The 26,435-nt window shown below is 38.7% G+C and overlaps 1 protein-coding gene across 3 annotated transcripts in view; it reads right to left on the reverse strand.

Annotated features, from left to right (window-relative positions):
* The window catches only part of PDE4B (phosphodiesterase 4B), a 601,255-nt gene that overhangs the window by 16,575 nt on the left and 558,245 nt on the right, over nt 1-26,435 (reverse strand). For 2 of the 3 annotated variants that reach the window (XM_024765581.1, XM_024765582.1), the window contains 2 exons: nt 24,975-25,087; nt 1,120-1,213 (listed from right to left, as the gene is read on the reverse strand). In XM_024765581.1, the coding sequence (XP_024621349.1) occupies nt 1,120-1,213; nt 24,975-25,087 (207 nt within the window). Of the gene's footprint in view, nt 1-1,119; nt 1,214-20,482; nt 21,052-24,974; nt 25,088-26,435 lie in introns of those variants that run through there. The other variant, XM_024765583.1, reaches the window with a different exon arrangement.

Below are 26,435 nucleotides of genomic sequence, written 5' to 3' on the forward strand. Positions count from 1 at the left end.
GCGCCATGAGCTTTCCACTAGGCTGATCAAAGATTGATCTGCTGATAGCAGGAACTGCTTTGGTATTAGAGAAATAGAATTGATTTTTTAAAATAAAACTAGAAGAGGTATGTGTTTCCATAAGACATCAAGGCAAATGCTCATTGATTTAAGGATATGCAGCAATGCCAAAAAGAAGGGAGGTGTAATGTTCGGCTGTAAGAATAGGTCATTTCCCTGGAAAGTGGAGTTCTGCTAAATGAGCATAATTCAGTGGTAATTGAAAGTCAACAGAATCAGAGTCTAAAGGCTACCCATTCACTCTGAAGTACAGATTTGCAGGTTCTGCAGGTCTTATTCAAGAAAAATACACAGCAGGATGGCTTTAAACATGAGATCAGAAATTCCTAGTAATCAAACAGGATGCATGACAGTAGTTGAGAGGCACTGATGCAAACCTTTCCTGTCAGTGACATGTGTTAAAAGACTAGCAATGTGAAAGCAGAGACTGATAGGTAAGTATCAGATTAGGAAGATAATGATGCTGCTTGCAGAAGGCTAACTCCTTCAGAGAGGTGGAGATTCTTTCTGCCCTCCCCCCATGTATCGTTAAGAAATACCTTAGCAAAGCAACAGTGAAATTATTTCCAAAGCTTATTATCATGGGTCAAATCACCATACAGTTCTCCAGCCATCTCTCGCAAAGCATCTAAAAGGAAACCTTTTGCTCAAAGCCCAGTTACTGGAAGAATTTAAAGAATACCATGTCACAGGAGCCAATTGGAGTTGTCCCTAAGGACTGGATGATTGAACCCCCCATCACCCACCCACCCCTTCAGAGGTCTTGACAGAGATGGAAGTGGGTGGGTAGATAAGGAGTGACCTGAGGTCTATATAAATTTAATTAGCCCATAATAAACTTCTGTCTTTGATGGGTATTTTCATTCATTTTTTTCACAACACCTTACAGCTTTTTTTTTTTTTTTATGTTAAGGATTGTCTTTAGTTCTTATTTTAAATGGATTTTTCTGTCACTTAACCCCATTCCAAACTCATATAGTGATGTTCCTGACAGTTTGCAGAAATTAATATTAAAAAAAAATCTCAGTTATGGAATAAGTTTTCCAGTGAATATCTTACCTAAGAAAGTATTTGAAATGTATTCAGACACCTGGTTCCCCGATCGGCTCATTTCTGAAAGGTGTGTCAGCTCCCGGTTCAGCATTCTTTTGAACTGTTTATAAAGAACAAAAACGTATTAACCACCTAAAAAATAGCAGATTATCATTTTAGATGTTTCCAACTTTATTAAGAACCAAGAGACCGAGTGAGCAGACATCATTAGATAAATGATACTGTTTCTACAAAATACAATAATGTGAAATTATTCCAACGTCACCTTAGGGAAAAAAGGTTTTCTTAAGATTTCTTAGAATTAACATCTGATTTCTTTTGAAGATTCAAACATAGGAAAAGGAATTTTAACAGAGGTCAAGATCATTTCACTTAAAAATAACCACATTTTAAAATACGTTTATTGGAAATTAACTCTAAAATATAATTTGAGTTAATAACCTATAGAGTGAGAGGTGATTAAATGTGAAAAGTTTAAGGGAAAACAAAAGAAAAGATAAGCATCCTTTAAAAATAGACACGTGTAAAAAGAATAGGGTTAAAATACAACACAGTCTATTTAAATACAATGTAATATAACATGCCCCTATTTCACCATAAGCAGCCTCAGTGGGCTAAGTGATAACACAATTAAATCATTACAGAGATTTTCTACTTCACAGAAAACACACACATGTAAATGTTTCACATTCTATCAAAGACACATAATGGAATCAAATTAACCCACCTTGATGTAACCCCAAGATACAGATAACAAATAGTTTGCCTCAGGCATTTTGGAATGCACTCCTTGCCACAATCCACAAAAATCCCTTTGAAAGAATTCACAGTTCTGAGAGAGCAGTCCCCAAAGGATCGGGAAAGCCTTGCAGATTCAGTGGTAAAATAATCAGAACTTATGACAGACAAAGCCTCCGAAATTTAGGGCATTTTCTAATCCAAACAAAGCCCATCTTCGCACTCCATTCTTGCAAGAAGCCTATGTTCCCTGCTTCTTCCCTGGCAGAGAGAGTAATGAAATCAGGACGTGCACGAAGGTGCAAAAGCCTGTCCAAATGCATTCAGCTGGCTGGTTTGCAGCACCTATGAATTATGAATAGTCCTGGTGGCCGAAGGGGTTTCCACTCTAGATTAGTCCTGCTCAGCTGAACTCTGCAAGGAAGGAGCAATTCTTCTTTCCCGAGGGGATGCCAGACTAGGAAACACAGCCATCTTTTTAAAAGGAGAAGATTAAAATGGAGGAAGCCCCATGAATATTTAAAGCAATCCGAAATCGGTACCCTCCCCCATTTCATCTAGGTGTTCTTCACCCTCTCTCCACTGCGGAGACCAGGACACTGCAGACGCAGCCTCCGTACAGAGCTCAGCCGCTCTAAGGGTTTGGAAGTGACGGTGTGTTTGATTAATTTACTTTCCGAACATTAAAAAAAAAAAAAACATTGAAAAAGCGAGAACTGTGGCTCTTTTCAAACTAGGCTTTCAGTATACAAGAATACTTTTTAAGCTAGCTTTTGGGGAGATTTTCTGCACACCAACGGCGTGCCAGTGCATTTAGACTTCTTTCACAATGAAACGAATGGGAATAGAATTAATGGATTTCGTTTTAAAAGTACTTCGTATGCAGAATATAATTTTCTGCCCTCCATCAGCTCATTAATATGCACATGAGACTGCATTCGACAAATGAATTAAACACATTTAACCTTTCCATCTAGGATCTGGAGTGAGTTAGGAAATACAAGCTATCGTTTGCTGCATGAATGGAGAATTATTCGGGGTTATGAAAGACTGTGCTGTTTTGGTATTTCAGTGTTACATCTTCTAATTCATGCTAGAAATATTTAAGAATTAAATTAATTTTTATTTTGTTTTTGCAATCTGGAGCATGCTGAGGAAGTCTTTCCTATAGTCTCTCTCTCTCTCTCTCTTTCTCTCTCTTTCACCTTGTCGGCTTTAGAAAGATCACAAGCAAGAAGAAAGTCTGAGACTAGAGCCCTGCAGTGGGATTCCCTACCCAGGCCCATCCCACTCCCCTCCTTCTCCCTCCTCCGTTACCCCACCCCTGGACTCCCAGGAGTTCAAGTACAGCACGTTAAAGAAATAGCGAAGCACCATGGCAACAGTCTCCGCACGCAATTGGCTCTCTTTCCTGTGAGGCACTCCCCTTTCAAATCAGCATCCTGCACAGACAATGGCTTCACTTCAAGCATCCAGGCCCCCTCATGCCACTGCCTGTGCCCAGGAGACTAGGCCTTTTGAGGTGAAGCCAAATGCAAGTCAGTATTGCCGTCCTTTAGCTCACTGCTCTATGCATTGTCCTCAAAGAGGCATGCACAGTCACCCTCTTTCTGGGGAACCCTGCTGGTGTACGTGTGGGTCTTCCCATGATATAATATGTTAGTAACAGTCACCAGAAATCTCTGAATTAATCGTCTCAACTAGTGTGTTTTACTTATCGAGCTGCTCTGCAATTTGAACTCCAGGTGAATCATGTAAGTTTTAAGTTGTTTATTTTTTTAAGACAAAACTGCTGTCATAATAGCCTCTCATTTTCAGTTCTCAAAAGACAGGCACTTACACTAAAGACTCAGAAGCTGAAAAAGACAGGTTTCTGTGCTCTGATGGATCGGCTGAATTTTGGCAAAGAAGCAAACTTTACTCGGAGCATTGCAAAAAAATGTCTTGTAGAAAGCATAGAGACAGATGGTTTTTTAAATTATGTCTCCGCACTAGACTTAGCCAAATGTAACATTCAAGCAATCATCCTCATTTTGGTTCCTTTGGTCTCTTGGAAATACTTCGGAAGATTTTGGAGTCAATCAGGTTTGTACTAGTCGAATAATGCCATTTCATCTCATGTATTTGGTAAATATTTACTGAACCCCAAAATGTGCCAAGCAATGCATTAAGGATATAGCAGTAAAAAAAAAGAAAACAAAAAACTCCCCCAAACAAACAAAAACACTTTTCATGCTTTTAATAAGCTTTCATGCTAATAGAAATAGTCAGATATATTAGGGCATGTTCGTTAACCACAACAGTTACTGTCTGCTGAGGCTGGGGCCAACTCTTTATTAGCTGTATTGACCCTTCAGCTCAGAATATAGGAGCAGCTAGAAATTCAATCATAAAAGACTAGGAAAGACTTTCCTTCTTACTTTTTTTCTATTACCTCCCATTGCCACAGGATCCTGTTGGTATACATTGTCAATCAGTCCCAACATGAGCACAGGGAGGTGGCTCTAAGCCACAGGGCTGGGAATAAACCAAACTCCTCACCTTTCCTGCAGAGCTCACAGATGGGTTAGTGAACTCATGTCAGTAGTTAACAGCTGAAAACCACCTCTCTCCTTCTCATGCCTAAATTAGTTCTCCTATGAGCCTTTTGCTAACGGCATGACAATGCCACCAAAACCCAAAGTCATTTTAAGGCAACCATAAAACACACAACATGATGAAGTAAGCAGATGGAGGTCACTCAGTGTCAGAAGCTGACCCAGTCCTTTAAATGTTGCTTAGCAACAGCCTTTGGTTTTCCTCCTCCATAAGGGAGGGTCCAACCACATTGACTAAGGCAATCACTGCTCTCATCATAAAGCATTTATGAAGGGCCCACTTACATTGGGCTCTGTACAAACTAAGCAAGGCAGACATGCCCTTGGAGGAGCAGACAGGGGGTATCTTTTACATGCTAGTAATGCAGAGTCCAATCAGTATGATTAGTGCTGGCCTGTGTGATGAGACACGTCAAGGAATGGAATAGCTTGTGTTTGAGGTTAAGGCTACGGAGACAGTGGGGAAGCTTGGCTTAGTGGGGTTTTCAGTGTCTGATTCCCATATGGGAGTTGTTTCTGTTGAGCCAGAGGTAGCTACGATGTAGTAGACGAATCTAGACTTTCATTCTCAGCTCTCGATAACAGGTAACAGTCTGGTGAAGTCACCTTAGCTCTCATATACAAAATGAGAGTGATGCATGATTTTAGGATCTCAGCCCAAACCTGTCAAGATTCTATGATAAATTTTGTGGCAGCCTCCTACTGTCTGGACATATGATTTACCGGCAAGCAAAATTTCCCAGAAAACAAAACTCTCTTAACACTACAGAGAAAAACAACCCAAATCGGAAATGCTTCAGTCCAAAAGAATAGGTCACCAACAAAAGGAAGAGAAGTGGTTATCATCCCTCCAGAGTTTTATATTCTAAGACCCTTGGAGTCTTCCTGTCTCCTTATCAAGTTGGGTATTCAGTCCAGATAAGAAAATTAAACAGCTCCTGAGGTTAACTGTGGCCCAGGAGTTACGGGATTGAAAGGGAACAGACATTATTTACTTTATCAAATGCAGTAGAGAAATCCACAAACAGGAGCACACTATTTCAAAGATAAATGTGTCTCTACAACCTAAGGTACACATATCCTATTTTTCTATTAAGAAGCTGCCTTCACAAGAAAACCCTGTTAGAGCTTACCTAGAAATAATGTCCCCAGAGGAAATGGCCAAAGCCCCTTTTCAACACAGACAAGCAAAGTTTGTGAATGAACCCTTAGTAATACAAATTCCTCCAGTGCTTCCTTAAATTTACGCCCAACACTAGATTCATGAACACGGCCAGAAGTTAGTTATTTTCTGAAAAGGGAAAAAGATATCATTCTCTACTTAAATAATTCGATATTGTTTGCCTAGCATATATCTTCTCTATAAAATCATATGTGAAGTTTTTTGAATAGGCTACCTTTAATAGTGGGAAGTTACTTAAAATATATAGAATAGCAAAAGCTGAAATTGAATATAAACATTTTGTTTTATGGCTTCAATTTTTCTTTGGCTTCAATGCTACTACGTACAGAGAATATTTTCTTCCGAGCCAATTTCTCCTGAAGGGATGGAACACTTCATCATTTTTCTATATTTCTCATCAGAGGACTAGTTTGGGCTTTGCGCAAAGATCCACAGTAAAGCTAGAAACTCTCCTGAAAAGTTCTTGTTAAATCAATCACACAAGGAAGCCTGGACTAGAATGATCTCGGAAATTCATCCTGGTTCTAAAACTTGTTGATTCTGTCTTTCTAAGAATAAAACCATCTAGAAGAGTAATAATACAAGGGACTAGTATCAAGCACATAAAAGACCTACTTTTAAGACTAATCTGGGCTTGTTAGGGGGTGACCTGGAAATCACTTAAGAGTGAATCTTTAGTGATCAAAAATATTCTTCAGCCTATCAAAGGCTAGATAAAGCAGGTACTTTCCTCTCATTGATAACCTTAAGATGAAGTAAGTAGATGAAACCTGCAGATGAAAAAAAAGGTGCCCCTGAGAGGAAGACAACCTCAGGAGTCACCCTTGTGGGTGGCCGTCTGCGCAGAAGCCCATCTGTGAGACAGGCGCCTTATTGTGTGAGATCTTCCTGTTTTTGCAGAATGAAACAACCGCCAAAGTCATTAAAGTCACAATGACTTTATTAGGGACTACATTTTGACTCATATTTTACACTTGGTTAGTCATAACTTAATAAGAATTCCCGGGCATGAGAAAAAGTGAAGGGGCTGAAAATTCTGCCTGGAATCACAGAATGCTAGTAGTGGTAGAAGGAGGTTGAAACTGCAGTGGCCGGCCCAGTTTAGTGAGAAATGGAAGTAAGGCAAGCTCGTCTCTTAGTTCTGGCACTCACCTGATGTGTGACCTTGGGTAAGATGAATTACCTTCTTGTTTCTGTAGTTGTAAAATGGCAAATTTATCAGGTTCTTTCTCATTTTGAAAAAAATTGCTTCTTCCGTATATCTAAGTTTACACATGAAGGAACGAAGACCCAGAGAAGTGAAGGACTCGAATTCCTAAACACCTACACTTTCCTTTGCAAAATCTGATTTAAACAACAACAATGGGAATATAGTGTACTTTTTCTAAACCCCTTTATCACACTCACAATTCCCGCAATTCTTAACATTTCAGGTTATCTGACAATGCATCTCATCTCTTGTCTCCTTTTTGTCTTTCCCTATGAACTCTACCATCTATTTGAAACTTGATGTCCAATTTCTTTAATGACATATTTGTCTTATTTGAGAGGCAAATGAAATTGAACTGAGTTGGTAATGGGGTTAAGAAAGGAATAACTTGCCATTGTCCATTAATATCCACTTAACTGGAGACTATATAGTTCCATGATGGGGCATTCTAGCAGAAAAGTTCTGCTCTATTACTGGAGCAAACCCCTGGTGCTCCAAGGAATATAGTTAAGTCGTTCTAACTGTCCATGTGCCAGATCAGAAAGAAATGCATCTAAACGTATTAGAATTGAGTGATTCTCTTCTTAACTGTCCAGTGATGTAATAATCCACAATAGATATGTAATGAAAAACAATCATGGACATCTCTACCATAATTCTGTAACAAAACATTGGCATTTATGATGAAGCTAAAAGAGAGTAAATTCCATTTGCTGGTTAGAGGACTAGTATCTGTTCAAGAGACATTTTAAAAGTCAAGGTAGGGACAAACCATTAGTGCTTTCATACAGAGAACTGAAAAAAAATCAAAAGAATTTAAATATAACTTTGAATATAACTGCTCTACAACTTGATACTTGGTCTTGAACAGTTCTCAAAATTATTACCGTAGTTGTTTCTTTTTACCCAACTGTCTATCTATACTCTTTGCTGCTGTCTCTTTTTCTCAGAATTTCTGGAAACTTTTCAAGAGGAGATATGGCACACATTATTGGGATGCTAAAAAAACGGACTTTTCCTAGACCCAAAGTAATCCCCATAAAAATATTTAGAGAAATTTCTCATGAACTAACATTCCCCTAACTCTGAGAGTTGCTGCAATGACAAAATTTAATAGACAAAAGACACTATATTTATACCCAAAGACTTATATTTTCATTATGCATTTTTAGCTATATATACATATATATGTATATATATGTATAAGCTATGATTTATAAATATAGTGTGTGAGTATATATATGTTTTCACATATGTAGGGTTTCTAGATTTAGTAAATAAAAATTCAGGGTACCCAGTTAAATTTAAATTTCAGATAAACAACAAATGTTTCTTTTTAGTATAAATATGTCCCAGATATCACATGTCCTAAATATCCCTTAAAGAGACTGGATTTCAAAGTCATACACTCATAATGTGTAAGGTTTAGAGGTACTGTATATTTTTAGATAATTTAAAATATTCAAACTTGTTCTTTTTGACAGAAGTCTTTCCTTCTGATGAAAAACACCTGCAACTGTTACTGAAGCTTCACAGTTTCATTTTATGTACCTGACCTTTCCCTTTTAATATGGTTGTTAATAGTGACAGACCCCCAAAAAGGTACTATGACAGACTGAGGATGCTGGCCTGATAATTACACACAGCAGAGGCTTTATTTTTCTACAGATGACAAAAATCACAGTAGCAATGAGAAAAATCAAGGAATCAAGGTAAGCTATTTAGTTACTCTTTTGTTTTTCCATTTAAGCCTTCTACAACTTCTTCTGTGCACGATGGCTAATATTTAACCTCAAGCGTCTAAAGCCAGTTCCAGGGCCATGGGACGTTAATGCGATTCCAAAGCAGAATATTAAGGTTTCTTTTGAATGACTACATAGCCAGAGGTTCTACAACTTGTTACATTTTTAAAATTAGAAATCTTACCATGGATCAGACCCACGGTCCTTTCAGTTTAGTGTCCTCTCCCGACCAGCAGAAAACACGACCTATGCTTCAAGGCCTTCATATTTAACTTGAGAGCAATGTCACAGAACAGGAAAATCATCCCCCAAACATTCTACGGTCTTTTCATAACCCCATAAAAATTGGTCATGATTTTCTTTAAGAACTGATTTGCAATTTTATCCTATAACATCTCCTGGGTTGCTTAAAATCCTGCATTAAATATTGCCTTATTAAAATTTCCACTATTTTTGCAGCCATAAAAATCTACCATAGCTGATTTTTGAGATTACTACTATACCCCTTTTAAACACAATCTGCAGCATATCTTGTGTTTAATATCAATTATATTGATTTCAGCTAGCAACTTTCACATACCCTTTGAGATAAAAGACAACGGGATGCTTCAAAACGTCCCCTGAGAATCGCTGCTTCTGGATTAGCAGTTTCCCAGGGTTGGGACAGCCGCTTAGTCTGGAAATGTTCAAGATCAACTCTAGGGACCATCAAATAAATAAAGAAAATCCCTGGGTTACATAGAAATATCCTTTTCTTCCCTGGATAAATATATGTTATCTGTTGGTATTTTGGTAATCCCTACGCTAGAATACGTCCTTGCAAATTGAGAAGAATCTACCATAGGTTAGAGATTTGAACATATTTTTAAATCATAAAGGATGAATGCAGTAGTCTTAAGTAATTTTATCCTCAAAAAAGACAATTATACTTGTTTTGCATTTTGTTTTTCCTATTATTAGCTACCAAAGTTTAGAAGAGATGGATGGATGCTTTGCAGAACAGCATACCCCCAGATGTACAGGTTTGTTGGGTGCATGAAACGACTTATAAAAGTAGTTTCAGAGTTAGATGCATAGGTTATACATGAAGTAGAAGGGGTTCTGACTACAGGATGGCCTTACCCATGGGGTCTAACAGCATAAATAAGACTCTAACAGCAGACCCAACATCATAATAACATGACATAGGATCAGCTGAGTATACAACTGGGTCTGAAAATAAAATCCTATATTGTAACTTAGACTGAGAAACTTGACAAGTTGTTGAGTTTCTTGGAGACTAAGTTTTTCTATCTTTAAAGTCGGAAGGTTAGAAACAATACATATACAGTGGTCGGTAAAGTGTCTGAGACTGTTGTAGAATTTGTACTTAAAACTGAGTTTTTCTCTGAATTTTCAAAGAATCTGAGCTCTTGGCACCTTTTTCACTTGGTTTGCATCTGAGTGGAGGTTTTGGTTGGCTCTTTAGCACCTAAACTCTTTTCTTTTCATTGTTGACAAGAAATTAACTAGAGAATTTCCCTGATATGCTGCTGCAGGTGTGATGCAGTGCTATGTCATATAGATTACGTGACACATGATTTACTCACAGAAGTTCTGGCTCGCTGGTTGACATTTAGATTATTCCTCAGTCTAAGGAGTGTAAACCAGAATTACCAGAAAGATAGACGAAACCTGTCAGATAAAGCCGTAACTCAAAATGGCCTTGTGTTAAAGCCATACCTTTAAAAAGTTTATTTTGGAGATGTCGAGCTGTTTCAAATCTAGCCTTTCATGATTCATGACTTAGCCAATTTCCTCAAATTTAGAGACTTCAGAACTCTTTATGTATTAACCAGAAGCCATGAATGGCCACAGATTGCCTGACATAAGGACAACTGTACCAAGTATGCATTTTACTCAGATTTCCACAGTTCAGGTCAATCCAGCAGCATATCTGAATTAATTGAATATGTGGCCAAGGTGGGGATGAGAGGAGTACCAGCAATATGTCAGGAATGAAAAATACAACCAAACAACGGCACAATGACTAAGCTCCTATGCCCCAGACACAACAGATATGGCAAATGGCTGAGTTTTAGACACAACATGTATTCACAGATATGCTCCCAGCTGAGCGTGCAGTGGCTATTGTCAGTCTCTGTAGAGCTTAGATTCTTGTCCACAGGATGCAGACTTTTCAAGAGAAAGGTAAGCTGAATACCCCGATGTCGAACCAAACAACACCAAAAATGTGCTTCATATTTCTGCTCACGAGGAAAGAACATTTGTCCCCAAGACTTCGTTCTGTGTTATCTGATTGCATTTGGGGAAGGCTCTGGTGCAAGCTTTTGCTGCTTCTGAGGGTACTTTGAAGAGCCACTGTGAACCAGATGGGAATTTCTCATCAAAGCTAACAATTAGAAAAACTAGAATTGGTCATGGGAAGCACCTATGTGTAGCACGGTACAGTGCAACAGGAAACAGGATTCTTGGGTTCTAATAGATTTGCCACTAACAATATAGTTGGTCCTCAACAAATTAAGTTTCCGAGCCATCATGCACATGATCCAACAAATATTTATTTGAATGCCTAGAGCTATTCTAAATGCCAGAACTACAATAATGAACAAGGTAGACACAATTCATGTCACCAATAACCTTACAGTCAAAGGGAGGAGATTAGTAAAAACCAAGTTCTACAACAAGAACAACAAAAAAAGTCAAAAATCATAAATTGTGACAGCAAATTGTAAAACGAATAAGCTACTGACTTAGGATAATTAGAGAAGACCTCTCCAAAGAGAAAACATCTAAGCTGAGGTCTGAAAAATAAGAAGGTCGAGCTCTAGCTTTAAAATTCTATGATTATACGTTTTGTTGGCAAGGCATGGAAGAATATAATAAATTACCCTGTGGATTTCCTTTTAATTATTATTATTTTTAAAACTTTTATTGGTGTGCAAAATACACACAAAATAGTGTACAAAATGACCATACTTGTTTAACAAGCACTCAGGTAGGAAAGGAGAATATTACCAGCAAAAAAGTCCATTTTGCTCTCTTCCAATCATTAACCACCGCATTTCAAAGGTAACATCCTGATAAAAAATATTAGTTTTCCCTGCTGTTGTTCTTTTATAAAAATGTAAACATACATCATACTAATCTTTTGGTTTGCCTTTTAATTATTATTTTTAAGTCATTTGACTTTGAAGTAAAGAGAACAGGTTTGATTCTAAGCATCATGATTTAGTGACTGAGGGTCTTGGACACAGCTTGTAGCTTAGTTTCACATTGAATATGGAGATATACTAATACTTTCCTCTTGGTGAGCATCAGATGAGATAACATAGGTGAGAGTGCTGTGTATGGAGCAAAGGGCTCTTCAGATAGGTTTCCTTACCATGCTATCTTGGATCTGGCAACACAAAAATAACAAACAGCTATACACTTAAAGACAGTGGCCCTTTACGTAATGCTCTATCTTGGTACCGCAGGAAGCTTTGAGAGCAAATAAGCTATAAGTGAAGAAATGGGCCTTAAAAATCTCTACACTGCCCCATAATTAATGTTCCCTCGGGCAAAATCAGAGTCCTTGGGAAAGTGCAGTCCTGGCTCATGTAGTTAGATTTGAAAAGTGTTCAAAGAAGAAAAATCTCTCCTGAATTATTTCTTACCAGTATCTCCTCCTTCTTCATTACCTTTACCAAAAAGCTCATTTTTTACTCATTTTAACTCAATATAGTTATTTTACTTTAAAAAAAAGAGAATCCAGTCTTGCCCAGGGGTTCATGTTTTTGTTCGTTTATTTTGGCAAAGTTCTCCTATTTTAGGATTTATCAAGGGCCCTGAAAAGCCTTTTTTTTGAAAAGCAATCTATGACCTTTCAAAGTTAGAAATTTTACTAGTTTACTATGCAGCATTCAACAATGACCTTACCTTAATGCTTCAAACATACAAAAAAAGATTATTAGTAAAGGAGTATTTTTAATTATTGCAAGCAAAATAAAATGAACGTACTGAAATTAAATTATACTGATTTTAAAGTGTTTAAAAAATAATACTGATAAGTCTTGAGATATTATCAGGGACGCTCCCATGCAATTGGTAAGACAGATGCAAATCAATGTGGTGCAACTAGATCTTAAGTGTGTTAAAATACAGCAGGGAAAAGTTCAGTGGCAGCTCATCCTGTCAAGAACACAAGTAATGTACTAGCCCTGGCCAAGAAAAACATACCCATTGCATCAATAAACGCAGATCTAGCTAAATCATTCTGACTCAATTACAGAATGGAGCCAGGAGCAGTGATCGCAATGGACAGGGACTGAGGCAGGGAGGGCACTGTGCCCTTTCATCTTGGTGGATGGGTAGCATCTGGTCAGTGAAACTGACCCTTCTGGGCTATCTACAGCAGGAGTTGGAGTCCATCTCATTAGTGACCCATCAGAAAGTCTCTAGTCTTCTCACAGGCAAATGGGTGTGCAAAAGGATACTGGAAATGCACATTACCCCTGGATAGTCTAAGCATGTTCCATGAATTTAAAGTTTTTGAAAATGCAAAAAAATGTTTCCATCTTTAAACAGTGCTGTGCCCACCAGTGAGGTCATTACCTGTCCTAGCATTGGTCAAAACCAGGATAAGCTATCAAAACTCCCAATGCCAACAAATGTCCTAAATGACCAAATCAAGTAGAACTGCAGAGAGCTTTTCCAAATAAAACAAAACCAAAATCAATTACCACCAACTGACAAAAGCCTTCATCTGCTTTTCACTTCCCTCCTGACAGACAGAAGTAGAGCTATGCCTCCTTGATAATTTTTAGCCCGACTACCACTATAAGCAAATGTGGAGCCTCAAAAATGCAAAGCAGAATTTCAGGACTCAAGAGCTTGCAAACTGGAGCAGACATAAATAAAACCCCAGGTAATGAAAATGTTAGCTATGATATTAACCAATAAGATAGTTAAGAGGATGGTCTATGAAAATTTGATCCAAGTCAGGGTAGCTAAGGCAGGGTTTCAAAAAAAGAAAGCCAAGAAGTCTAGCAGACCAGGAGTAGGTTCATAGTACAGCGCCTGATGATGTATTGGAGCCAAAGGGAGGTTTTCTAGGCAACAGGATACCAAGAGAGGGGTAGAGCCAACATTTCTTCATTCTCAGGTTATAATAAAACTCTTCCTTGTTTTCAATAGATCTTCTGATATTGAGGGTAGAGAGGAAGTTGGAAGTCCACTGTTGGGAACAACCAGAGCTACTAAAATTTTAGTCTATTTTTTTCAACTCTGTCAGTTCTTTTCCTATACTCAGCTGATTATCCTGGTTATTGAATAATCTCCTCTCCCCCCTTTCGCCCCCAGCAGTGAAATCACCTTTTACATATTTTAACTTTTAAATTCAAGTCTTCTGTATCTTATAGCGGCTAAAAAACTAAGTTTTCTTATCCATCCAGGAGTTGAAAATTTTCTTTTCATTTCCTACATTATATGCTAAGAAAATTTCTAACTTTGTCCTACTTGATAAAATAAGTAATGATTAGCAATGGGTAAATATCAAAAGAGCTAAAGTTAGACTATCAAGGATATTTTGGCATGGAATGATTTCCCTTAATAAACATTATCCACTAGTCCCTTTTTATTGGTGGAGGATATGTTCCACCCCCAGTGGATGCATGAAACTGAAGACAGTACTGCACTCTATATATATATACAATGTTTTTTCCTATACATTCATACCTATGATAAAGTTTAATTTACAAATTAGGCACAGTAAGAGATTAACAACAATAAATACTAAAATAAAACAATTATAACAATATACTGTAATAAAAGTTACGGGAATGTGGCCTCTCTCTCGAAATATCTTATTGTACAAATTTAATGCTTTTTCCGTCTCAATTAAGTACTTATCACACAGTGTGGCCATGACTTTTGCAGCTTGAGGAGCAAAACTGGCACAAATTTCTTTTTTCGTTTTCACAATTTCACCAATAGAAGATTTATTCTTACCATAGATCTTAGCAACCTCAGCATGTGATTTTTTTCTTTCCTTATTTCCTTATTCTTATTTTTTCTATCCTTATTCCTTATCCTTTTCTTTCCTTATTTTCTTTCCTTATTTCCTTATTGAGAACTTTTACCTTTTCACTTAAAGAAAGCACTTTATAACTTCTCTTTGGCATATCTGAATGGCCAGCAGCACTACTCTAGTGCTTTGGGTCCATTATTATGTAAAATGTAAAGTAAGGGTCACGTGAACACAAGCACTGAGATACCAGGACAGTTGATCTGATAACCCCGCTGGCTACTAAGTGACTATTGGGCAGGATATGCTGGACAAAGGGGTGAATGACGTGCCTCCGGGTGGGTGAAGTGGGACGGTGTGTGATTTCATCACACTAATCAGAACAGCGCGCAATTTAAAACTTAGAAATTGTTTACTTCTGGAATTTTCCATTAAATATTTTTGGACTGCAGTTGACCACGGGTTACTGAAATGGTGGAAAGCAAAACCACAGATAAGGGGGAGGGACTACTATAAACGAGATAATCAGTTCTTCCCAAGTCATTTTCCCTTTATTTTTTCCTGCATCTGCTCATTTTAAGTAGTTAGGTTAATAGTTCAGAGTTTGTCAATGTTTTGTGGCAAGATATTCGCAACATGTGCTTAACTCAGACATCTGAGTTAAACATCAAAACTCAGCTTGAGCTACCTAAACACATCAAAATGTATCTCTATCTACTGTAAATGAGGTTTATTTGATTTAAAACGTTGACAAGGCATTAATTACATCAATATTGTTTCTAAATGTGTAGCTGCCAACACTGTTGAACCCAACTCCACCAAGATGTCGATGACACAACTCAAGAATCCAGAAATCTTATTTGAGTTGGGAGAGCTTTGCATAATTTGGGCCACTGGGCAGAAACATTCTGGGGTACAGGGATAGGGTCAACCTGAGATCACTGTCTTCGTTTCTACTTCCTAAGCCAACAGCTCTGCTAAGTAGCAGAGAGAATTGGAACATTGACTATTTTTCCACCAGTTGGTAAAACTCTCCAATTTATCACCTTCAGTTTCAGAGAGAGGAAAGGAAGAAATAGAAAGAAACTGAAGGAGTTTTACTAATCACAGGGTTTTTACTACTTAAACTTTGGCATTGGGATCAATGCCAAAGCAAATAAGTATCAAAAGCAAATAAGTATCAAAGCCTTAAAAATGTTGCCTTTTAATCCATTAATTCCATTTATGGGAATCTAACCTAAGAAAAGAATGAAGAAATAGGCTATTATGTTAACTGAAAAAGTTGGAAATAAATTATCTGTAGGGTAGCATTTCAATTATGTGAGGATGAAAATGTTAATCCTGGTTGCCTTAATGAGTTTTTTATCTGATGATATATGTATGTATATATATGTCTATTATATTAATATGTATTAATTCAGATATATTAATATGTATAGTTATTCAGAAATTGAAACAGCAAAAAGCAAAGAGAAGAAAAACAAAACAACCAATGCCAGGGACATTTAGAGTAACTTGCTCCAACTATTTCCTGCTAGATTTTGATCACACAATTTTCAGGAATACTAAATTAGTTCTCTTTACTTGAAATGATTAAGACATGTAGAGCTTTTATTCATGAAGAGGAATGAGAAGGTTAAAAATCATTGCAAGCTAAAGAGGGAATGTCCCACGTCTTTCTTAAGCTTAATCAGCTTTTTGCTGAAGATGAAGAGCAAGCTGGATTTTAGTACCTTAATCTTCCACTAATTAACCTGATGACTCTGGAGAAGTCATGTCATAATAAAAGTACTTTTCATTTAGATTTCTTTTTTATATTTTACAAAGATCTGTGGCGCATATTAGATATTTAACCCTCAGTTTTTATAATCCTCATCTATAAAATGAAGTCTTAAAATAGGTAATACCTATGGCTCCATTATGGGCTCAAAGTTCGGGAATTTTGTCTAATGCAACCGCATAAGACTATAGCTAGAAAGAATACATTCAGGTCTCTTTTGGTTAGGTTTATCAACTTTTACCATCCATACTGACCAAAGGCATTAGATAGTTGCCAGATTATCACTCCACTTTGCCCCATTTGATTAGCTTTAGCACACAGCCTATGTGGTTGAGCTGGACAGATATTTTTATTTAATGATAACACCTCTTCTTACTGTTTTCTTTCCAAAATAACCATTTAAAATTTTCAGATATAAAATGCCAAGACCTCTTGTCTTAAATGCAAATTTTTTTTTTTTTTTTTTTTTTTTGCGGTACGCGGGCCTCTCACTGCTGTGGCCTCTCCCGTTGTGGAGCACAGGCTCCGGACGCGCAGGCTCAGCGGCCATGGGTCACGGGCCCAGCCGCTCCACGGCATGTGGGATCTTCCCGGACCGGGGCACGAACCCGTGTCCCCTGCATCGGCAGGCAGACTCCCAACCACTGCGCCACCAGGGAAGCCCTTAAATGCAAATTTTTAAAACTGGATAAGTCACTTTACCTTCTGGTATCTGTACTCAAATTTCATTTTTATAATTTGCTGAGGGTTATAATATTACGCACTATGCTGTTATCAAAGAATAAAGGGAACTGGGCCATTTAGAGTTTTAAAATGACTATCTTTAAGATGACCATATTCTGAATAGCTAAAAAAAGAAAAAAGATGAAATTGAGCCATGAAGATGAATTTTCTTTTCAATAAGTTCACTAAACTTCAATCTCTGAAGGTTTTTAAATGGCAAGTAATTAACTGAAGAAACATGTGACTCATGAGCAGAATTGCATGATTTATAGCTTTTAAACTCTACTCCATAAAGAGAAAAAAGTATCAGGCACTTTTTAAAGAGAAAAAGATTATCAGTGACTTCCCACAACAGAAACAAAAGAAACAGGAGTTTTACTGTCTTCTTCACTTCTAAATAACTTAACAGTCCTTTCTTTGTGGAAACACTTGGCTACTTTAAAGTAAATCAAACAAAGGAAGTTACAGTAAAATATCCAAGAGACTAAACAGTTTGGCACCAGTTGAGGGAAACATCACGTACAACTGGGCAAGACAGAGAGGGGTTGGCAGATCCCTGAAAAATGCTAAAGTGGAGGCATGTGCAGAGATGCACGGTGACAACTGGCACAGAGCCTTCTAGAGTGTGAAATCTATTGACCGTGGCACAAGTTTGCCCTGGTATCTTCTGGTTTGGTAAGTCTTGGCTTCCAGAGCTGAGCTATCTCTACTTGCTGAGCACACGTTTACTTAGAAGTAAGATGTGCTGGAAGAATAGCACAAGAACAAGCTCCACCCTTGGCCTTTTCTTTCATAGATAACAATGGCATGGATCTGGGGAGGCTTCTAGACCGGGGCATACTCTAAAAGTAAAAAGAACAATGAGAAAGAAGTATAAAAAGATGTAAAACAAACCTTTATTCCATTGACATAGTGTAATTCTATTTTTCAAAACTAGTGTTCTAGATTTATACTTGTACTCTAAACATAATTACCTGATTTTTTTAATGTGGAGAGAAAGGCTCCCATTAAAATGACTTATTTATTCTATTTTGAGAATATCAGCTCTTATCAGCTAGCCAGAGGTGCACCAATCAATGGTAATGTTCCATCACTTCATTCCTTCTTGTTTTTTAGAGATTTGTTCACTTGGGCACTTTCAAATGAGTTAAGTGGGCTAAATGGATTAGAATTCAGTGGAGAAAATGGTTCTATAAATACCAGTGCAAAAGTATTTCAATTAAGTAAAACAGATTACAGATCAAATTTACTACAAAGCACTAAACTAATTTCAAAATCTTCGATTTAGGTTTTGATAAGAATAGAACGTGGAATACTGACTTACACTCAATAATGCAACACTATTTTGTCAGAAAGAGTAACTGAAATAATGCTGGATAAAGAATAAACAACTTAATTTTCTATTTCATCTCTGCATGAAGACAAATCTAAGGGAGACAGTCTCCATGTTACTTCTAGGAAATTTCCCTATATTGATTACTGCTACAGAAACATCGCTCCTCTGTTTTATGGTCATATTGCATGCATTGGAAAGGACATAGTATATGATGAAATTGCCCCAATTATTTTAATCGTAATAAAATGAAAAAATTACAGGAATAGCCTCTGTTTTCTTTTTATTTCGGGGGTTGGGGGAGGGGGGGTAGGTAAAAGGGAAATTAGAGGGTAGGCTAAAGTCCTTTAAACAAAACTTACTATCTTATCTTAGGTCATGTTAGAGAAGACTTTGGGGAAAAAAATAGACCTTGAATTTAGCAAACTGATACAGTGGATTAGTTTAATATCATTATTTACAGTTTTATGGATGCTTTAGAACCATTTTCTATAACTACGGTTATTCTTCCCCCTCTTCTGTGTTAATGGACACGGCTTCCCAGCCACAGAGGCAGAGCTGGAGGTTATTAATGGCCAATCTAGAGGCCCAGAATATGGTGATTGCAGACTAGGATTCTGAACCAGACCTACCCATCTGCGATAGCCAGAGTTAGAAGAATAAGACCTCCCAGAAACCACAACAAAATTCCCTTATGAGAATGATTAACTATCTCTTTATTTCTATATTTATCTGTCCCATTGGGGTCATTGCTGGTGAGTCAGATGGCCCTGGGTATGAATCCTGGCTCTCATCTTTACCTTAGGCAATTTATTTCAACTCTCTAAGCCACACTCTACTCATCTGTAAAATGGGGATAATAACAGTACCCATCCAAAGAGTTGCTGTGAGTATTAATGACAGAATGTAGATCAGGAGCTTAGCACAGTATCTGCACACAAAGTATACACCTGCAAAAATAGATTGGTTGCTCACTATTATTGTTCTATTGATAAATACAAGAGCTGAAGTAGACCATGGAGACAGTCCTCTCCAACAATTTTTTTTTGTAGTTAAGAAAATGCAAAGATTCAAAATGATGTAATTGTTTAAGATAAAACACCTCAATAAAGGCAGAGCTAGAACTCAAACTCATGGCTTATTCCCAGGCTCTTTCCACTTTGCTGTCTCTAGTACCATACATATCTGAGCAGTAGAGAAAGAAAAATTGGACCAAAACACTGTATGAGTCCCCCTCTTGGCCATCAGAACTGATTTTTATTCTATTCTGCCCTCTAATCCAAGGTCACCTCCAACATTTGTGGAGCCACATATCATAAGTCTAATTGTGTAAGGATATAAATTGAGCTACCTCCAATACTCCTACTTTGACAGACATCCCTTCCTGTGGAAGGCCAGATTGAATTTAGAAAACCTGAACACCTTGCATATGGTAGTGTAGGGGGATCTAGTTCGTGGACCACGCCCTGCCCCATTCTTTCCCCATGTCCTAGCACCACCAGGGACCTTGTATGTGGGTCCCATAAGTACACCCTCTGCTTAGACAGCCTGCATGTCCAAGCTTCTGCCACACTACTGTCTCAAGCCAGATTGCTGCCTCTTGGCTACTCCTTGGGCTTAAAGGTATGCTTTCCTGCAGCACACCCAGGTAAGAGGCCTGCATAGGCCCTGGAAGTGAGTTCAAAGCCATTTGAGCAGACAATGTGAGGGTGGATGCAGTATGGAAGGGGGAGCACAGGTGGTCCCTCGACCCAGCAGCCTCCCCAGGTCCTGGAGCAGAGTACAGCTGAATACAGACTAGGCTAGGCTCTCTATAAGCACAGTGCCCAGGAAGAGGGGTCCTCCTGCCCCATGGGGGGCACTGCTCTAATCATGTCATTCAATTTTGCGTCAAAGTGGAATGAATCCCTTTCAATAATTGGTTACCTGTCTATCATCTTCCCAACAGAGTTCTAAGATGAATCCATTGATCAATAAGATCTATTTCCTTTCAGTTCTGCTGGATCCAACATTTCCCATCCTTACAAATTATACAACTGGATAGAGAATGACTCACCAACTGTAAGGGAATCAACCTATCATGGTCACATTCCAGTGACATGCAGCTTGGGTCCCAGGTGGCTCCAGGCTGGTAGAATTCGATGACTTAATTCCCTCCCACCCAAGAGCACAGGCAAGTAGTTGGCTTCACGTTTGGTACTCTAGTACGGCTACACCTGAAGAATCGGAAAAATAAACCTGTAGAGCTGAGAGGACTCATTTCTCCTGTCATGGTATCTGTAGTGGACTTTCTGATGCCCTTTAGAGAAAAAGGTCCGTCTGTCTCCCGTTCCCATCTTATAGACTTCCTTAGCAAACATTTACTGAAATGCTGGGTCCTGGTGCTCCATTCTCAAGAGAGTACTGATATTATTCAGGACTGCTCTTTTCAACAACAGAACATCCATTTTCATTGATAAGGCCCAAACCTTTGTACTACACATAAAATAGCTCCAGGGCAAAGCTAGTTGAGAAAGAAAAGTGTAGTGGGGGACTTGTGGGGGAAAGTTAGGTCAGTGACCAGCTGCTTGAAGATAGTTCCTTACTGGGTATTACATCTTTTTTTTTTTTTTTTTTTTTTTCGGACTTCGCCACCAAGGAAGCCCCTGGGTATTATATCTTTTGAAAGACATTCAACATGCCGGGTACGAATGACCCCTTTGACGTTTTTCACCTGCAAATTTTAGGCCAGAGACACTGTTTCTCAGTCAAAGCTCCCTCTTTCCCCTCAGTCACAACGCCACCTCACTGGGATTGTTCTGTGTCGGTCCTTCCTCAGTCACTGTTGTTGCAACTCTGTACTTTTCAGCCTGCGTCTGTCAGGAAGGAGACAGGAAATTCTAGTCACCCTCACAGCAGCTGTGCCATTCCTCCTCTCCTCCTCCAATGACGTCGGTTGGCTTTGGTGACACGAGGTCAGGAACTGAGCTACAGTGAAGGTCAGGAAGATAGGTCAGTGTTTATGCCGCTGTTGGGCTGGGGACCCTGCTGAGGCTATTTGCTTTCTTCCTTTCTATACTGTTTCTCTTTCCGTTCCTCTTTTTATAATGCGCAGCCAAAGCATCCTGTTTTCAAAACATCTGACTGTTTTGCCACTGAGGAACTCATGCTCTGATGCATTTCGCTGAAGTGTAAGACAATTCTTCTAATTCAGGAGGTGATAAAAGTTGAAACAACAAATTAATGAACAAATCTAAGAAGGCAATCTGTGGTTACAGAAAACAGCTCTCACGCGTCTAGCTGCTGGCAGAAGGTTCACTAGATATCCTTTTCATCTTGAAAGACAATGTCATTGCCCTGTAAAACTCCTACTTAATTTATTCCATCTTGTTGTAATTCTTGGGGGAAAATAATCTACAGTACTGACCCACCTGGCTGCATCTTTCCCTGTAATTCTGGAATTCCATTTGGCCTGTGGCCAGCATTAAGGAATGAGGGAAATTTGAGCCAAGGAAAAGACTATGTTTTTGTAAGTCACAAAACATCTTATCTTACTCTCTGGGCTCTGAAGCACACTTGGGATGGTTGCAATCTTTGAGTCACGGTTTCCTTCAAAAGGGTTAAGAAAAAGCAACAAACAAATCCATCCCTACCCAGATGAAGTGAATATAAAGACTACTTGTTTTCCTCTACTAGACGCAGTTGACGTTCTACCATTTGCATGTAGACTGGCATACATGTAATCTCCAAACCCCTAAGCAAAACACAGGCTCTCCCATCACCACTCTCATGCAAGTTCAGAGGCTGCAAACAAAACTCAGCAGTCACTTAGCTGATCAGAACTAGAGACAGAGAGTTTTATGCAAAGATGTAGCAGATGCTATTAATAAGTTATCACTTATTGAACTTTTGCTTCACATCAGGGGCCTTGCTGAGTGCTTTAGACGCATTATCTCAATCTTCACAGCAACCCCAGTAAGGTAGGGACCACGATCATCCCTGTTTTACATATGAGAAAGTTGAGTCTTAGAGCAGTTAAGTAAGTTGGCCAAGGTCAAGTAGCTAGTAAATGATAGAAACAGGATCTGAACCATGATCTTTGGACTCCAAAGCCCATGCTTTTCACAAACTTCCTGTATAGAACATCTTCACACTTACTTCCAAGTCTGTAACTCAGAGATTTGCCACAGCTCCTGTGTTCAGTGAGAGTAAGCAGAAGATGATCGAAAAAGACTACACAGTAATGATGATGATGACGATGATGATATTTTTAAACAGTAGCTCAGATGGAACACTCAAATAACTTTGAGAATATTTAAAATTAAATGTGAATTTTACTTTTACCACAGATAATTCAGTTCCCCCTAAACTGGTATAGATCAATTTCTTTTTGGTGGCCACAATAATATTCACATTATATTATATTATATGTGCCATGGATTAACCCTGAGATGATTATCAGTATAATCAAGACTTTGAGATTGGGGGTAGGTAAAAAGAGAGCTAAGTAAAGAGAGAGAGATCTTTTTAAAAATTGAAACTGACTTCAGCTGTCATCTGGACATTATTCATCCACTGGGTAATTGCTTTGCCCTACAACCTCTCCACTGTAGCTCTAGAAATAGGTGAAGCTGCATGCCTTCTACTTAAGCTAACTGTGTCAGCATTAAGGTTTAGCCCTTTCTTTAGGGTTAGCTCTATTCAACTTTCATTGCTTCCTGCACAGGACACCATAAAGGAGGAGCGGAAGCCTGAATTCTCACTAGGTCCTACACAGTCCCTGGTGTCAGAGCCTCAGTAACTATACACTGAATATGAGATCATTTGTAATAAATTTGCAAGATAGACAATGTCTAATTTCAGCACTCCAGACATAAACCTGGTTAGAATCTACAAGGCATCAACAGTCGAAACGAAAACTAATGGCAATTTGCAGTTTCTCAATGAGTAATCTTTTTCTCCAGAGGGAGAAAGTTGCCCACTTTATCTTAGTGACTCCAGGAGAAAGTTCAGGGTGTCCTTTATGGTGAAACCTGCTAAAAAACTATCCCTAAATACCAGATCTCCATCTTGCATGTGTATCAATGATCACAAAATGCAAAGAACAGAGTATCTGTGAATGTTTCACAGGAGGCTAAAGCCTGTGTGAAAATCCTCCTACATGAACTCCAGTGTGGTTTGGAGAAGTTACGCAGTTACGCCCTCCTCATGGGGAAGCAGCTGGTTGAGATTTACAACAGCCTGGAAAAACCCAGAATTTAGCTTCAATTGAGAACTTCAGAGAAAAGTCAGTAAATAGTTAAAACTCAAACCTTTTTTTTTTTCCAAGTTGAATCGGAACTAAAATTTGAGAGAGGCTTATTTTTTTTGCCCTTTCATTAACCAATAAACAAGAGTAAGAAAAGTCCACTCTCTATACCACCCCCCCTTACCCCGCCAACCTTCAGGACGCGATGCTTCCTCTACTCAGATCCTCTGAGCAGGAGCCAGCAAGTCTTGAAGGGAAGGTGATACTTTTAACCCCAGGAAAAAGGGAGGAGGGACACACATGCGGGGCTGGAAAGGGCATGTTGGCAGGTGTGGAGCAAAATCTCTTCCCAGCTCCAGAACCTTAAGACAATAAGATAATACCTCAGGCTAGGATGATTGGGGATTTTGAAATGTGTATTTATGAGGGTGCAGTGTTAAGGCTTTCAATTAAAATAATACATACACACACATATATGTGCATATAGATAGATAGGTGATAGATAGATAGATATAAAATCAACAGTCTCCAAGAGAAAAATACAAACTAAAAGCAACAACTCTCACTCCATAAATTAGCACTCTAAATCCAGGTGTTACTTAAACAAATGATATAAAGGTAGATAATTAAAGCTCTTCAACACTAAGTTTTGCTTGGGCATGGTACATAGAACCATTTCTTTGCAGTATGGGTGGAACTTCGTTTCATATGATTCCACTTTGTAAAGCAGCAAACTTTAAAAAAATAACTTTCTTTTTTGGAGACAAAGTATATTGTTTCTCTTTTTAATCTTAGGTCATACCAGCATCACAAAAGAAATGTTGGAGAACATCAGAACATCCTTCTGAGGAGAATTTCAGAATTTATGAAACTTCAGGGCAAACCGTGCTCACCATCGATATACAGAAATCACATTATTGTCTTGTTCAGACACACATATATAACACCTGACTGCAACGCAACATTTTACCCTGTGGATTCATTCAGATTTTATCTTCCTGCTAACTGTTTACAAAAAAATAAAAAAGCATCTTCACTTGTATGGTGATTGGTACACTTCATAAACACCCCTCACCTTAAACACATTCCGCACAGCATCACTAAGAAAGAAGTTTAGGAATTAAAGCCTGCTGAGGATTTTAAACTTTTGCCGTAGCATCACGACGCAAGCAAAGTGGAGCACTTTGGAACAGAATCATCGGAGGCAGATCAACAAAGCTGACAGTGGCGTCCCCATGCACCTCTGCTGCTGGCGGAGGCCAGGGCAGCCCGGAGCTCCCCGCGCGGTCACACTTTAATGAATAAAACGGTCATCTCTTACCTTGTTAGAGGCCATCTCGCTGACAGAGCGGTAGGTCTGTATGGTCTCTAGCTGGTCTAAGCACCAGTCCAGTTCCTCCAGCGTTTCCATTGCTAATTTTTGATAAGATTCTTCTGCAAACAAACACACAGACATGTAGTTAGGCTGGAGCTGCTGCAGGCTGTCCATAGCCGAGTCACCGCTGCCGCCGCTGATCCCGGCGCTACTGAAGGTGGCCCCGTGCTCCTTCATTATTTGCACGCCGACTCCTTCCTTCCAGCTCTCTCCACCAGGAGAACAGATCCGGTGCTCTGCCCGGAATGGCTCGTGCCAAGTTTTCACACACCCCCCCGCCCCCAGGCTGGATGAGGTGTCTGCGATCTACCAAGAAACTTCCTTTGAGGAAGAAGGCGGGGAACCGGCTCTTAAAAGCTCATCTGCATACATGAGTCCTAAAACTCAAGGCAGAAGCAGTCAGTTTTCTCAGGCTCTCTCTGCCTTTGTCATCTTGGGGCTCTTTAGGGTGCGTGATGTCATTTCTGAGTGTTTGCAGTCTAGAGGAGAAATGAGGAAAGCATTTTCTCGTTTGGCTTTTCTTCTAAATGAAACGTACAATCGAAAACTGGAGGGGGGAAACCGACAGTTACGTTGTTGGAAGGCTAAGCAGTCATTCATTCTGGGGAATGTGCAAATGTTGGAATAACTTTCAATTCAGCAAACACTGACCAGCACAAGTCTTCCTCTCTTGTGAGTCTCCCTTTTAAGTAGAGGCAAAATGAGGTCTCCCTGATAAGAGTGCAGTCTCAGAGAAACTGTCTGGAGTTTTACATGAACACATTTATTGGCTGGGGAGTCAGGCAGTTCTTGTTATACTAAACAAAGCTAAAACTTCTCTTCTGCAACTGCCAGGATCACAGGGAAATTCTGAACCAGACTTTCAGGTGGAGCCAGATGTGAACGCCGCAGATTTTCTGATTAAAGCCGGGGCCTCGGATTTGTCACTGTAGGAATCCAGACTTTCTGTAAATATGTCTCAGTGGCCCATTCAAAAATTATTGCTTTTAAGATCATATTTTTGCTGGGTAATGAAACTCTTTTTAAGTGTTCACAATACGTCATTTCATACCCAAAAGTTCGTGAGTCTAAGCTAATACTTAAGGTTATTGACTTAAGAACCCTATGTTAATAAACACTGAAATTAATTTTATAAATGCTAGATGAACCAATGATGCTACAGACAGTTATAAAAACCAGTCAGACTCTCCTGCATACATGACTGATTTTTGAAGGGAACACCATCCATTAACTCTACCAAGCTTTCTGGAATGCAAGCACACAATAAACACTAATAAAATTAAAAATCTCACATGAAATTCTATTATAAGGAAAAGACTCACACATTCCTGTCATATTTAGAATACATTTTTCATATGCTCATGCAGAAATCCTAGGGAGATCACATAGCTTTTATATTATTATTTG

Source organism: Neophocaena asiaeorientalis, unplaced genomic scaffold (assembly GCF_003031525.2).
Source record: "Neophocaena asiaeorientalis asiaeorientalis breed wild unplaced genomic scaffold, Neophocaena_asiaeorientalis_V1.1 scaffold31, whole genome shotgun sequence".
Lineage (NCBI taxonomy): Eukaryota > Metazoa > Chordata > Mammalia > Artiodactyla > Phocoenidae > Neophocaena > Neophocaena asiaeorientalis.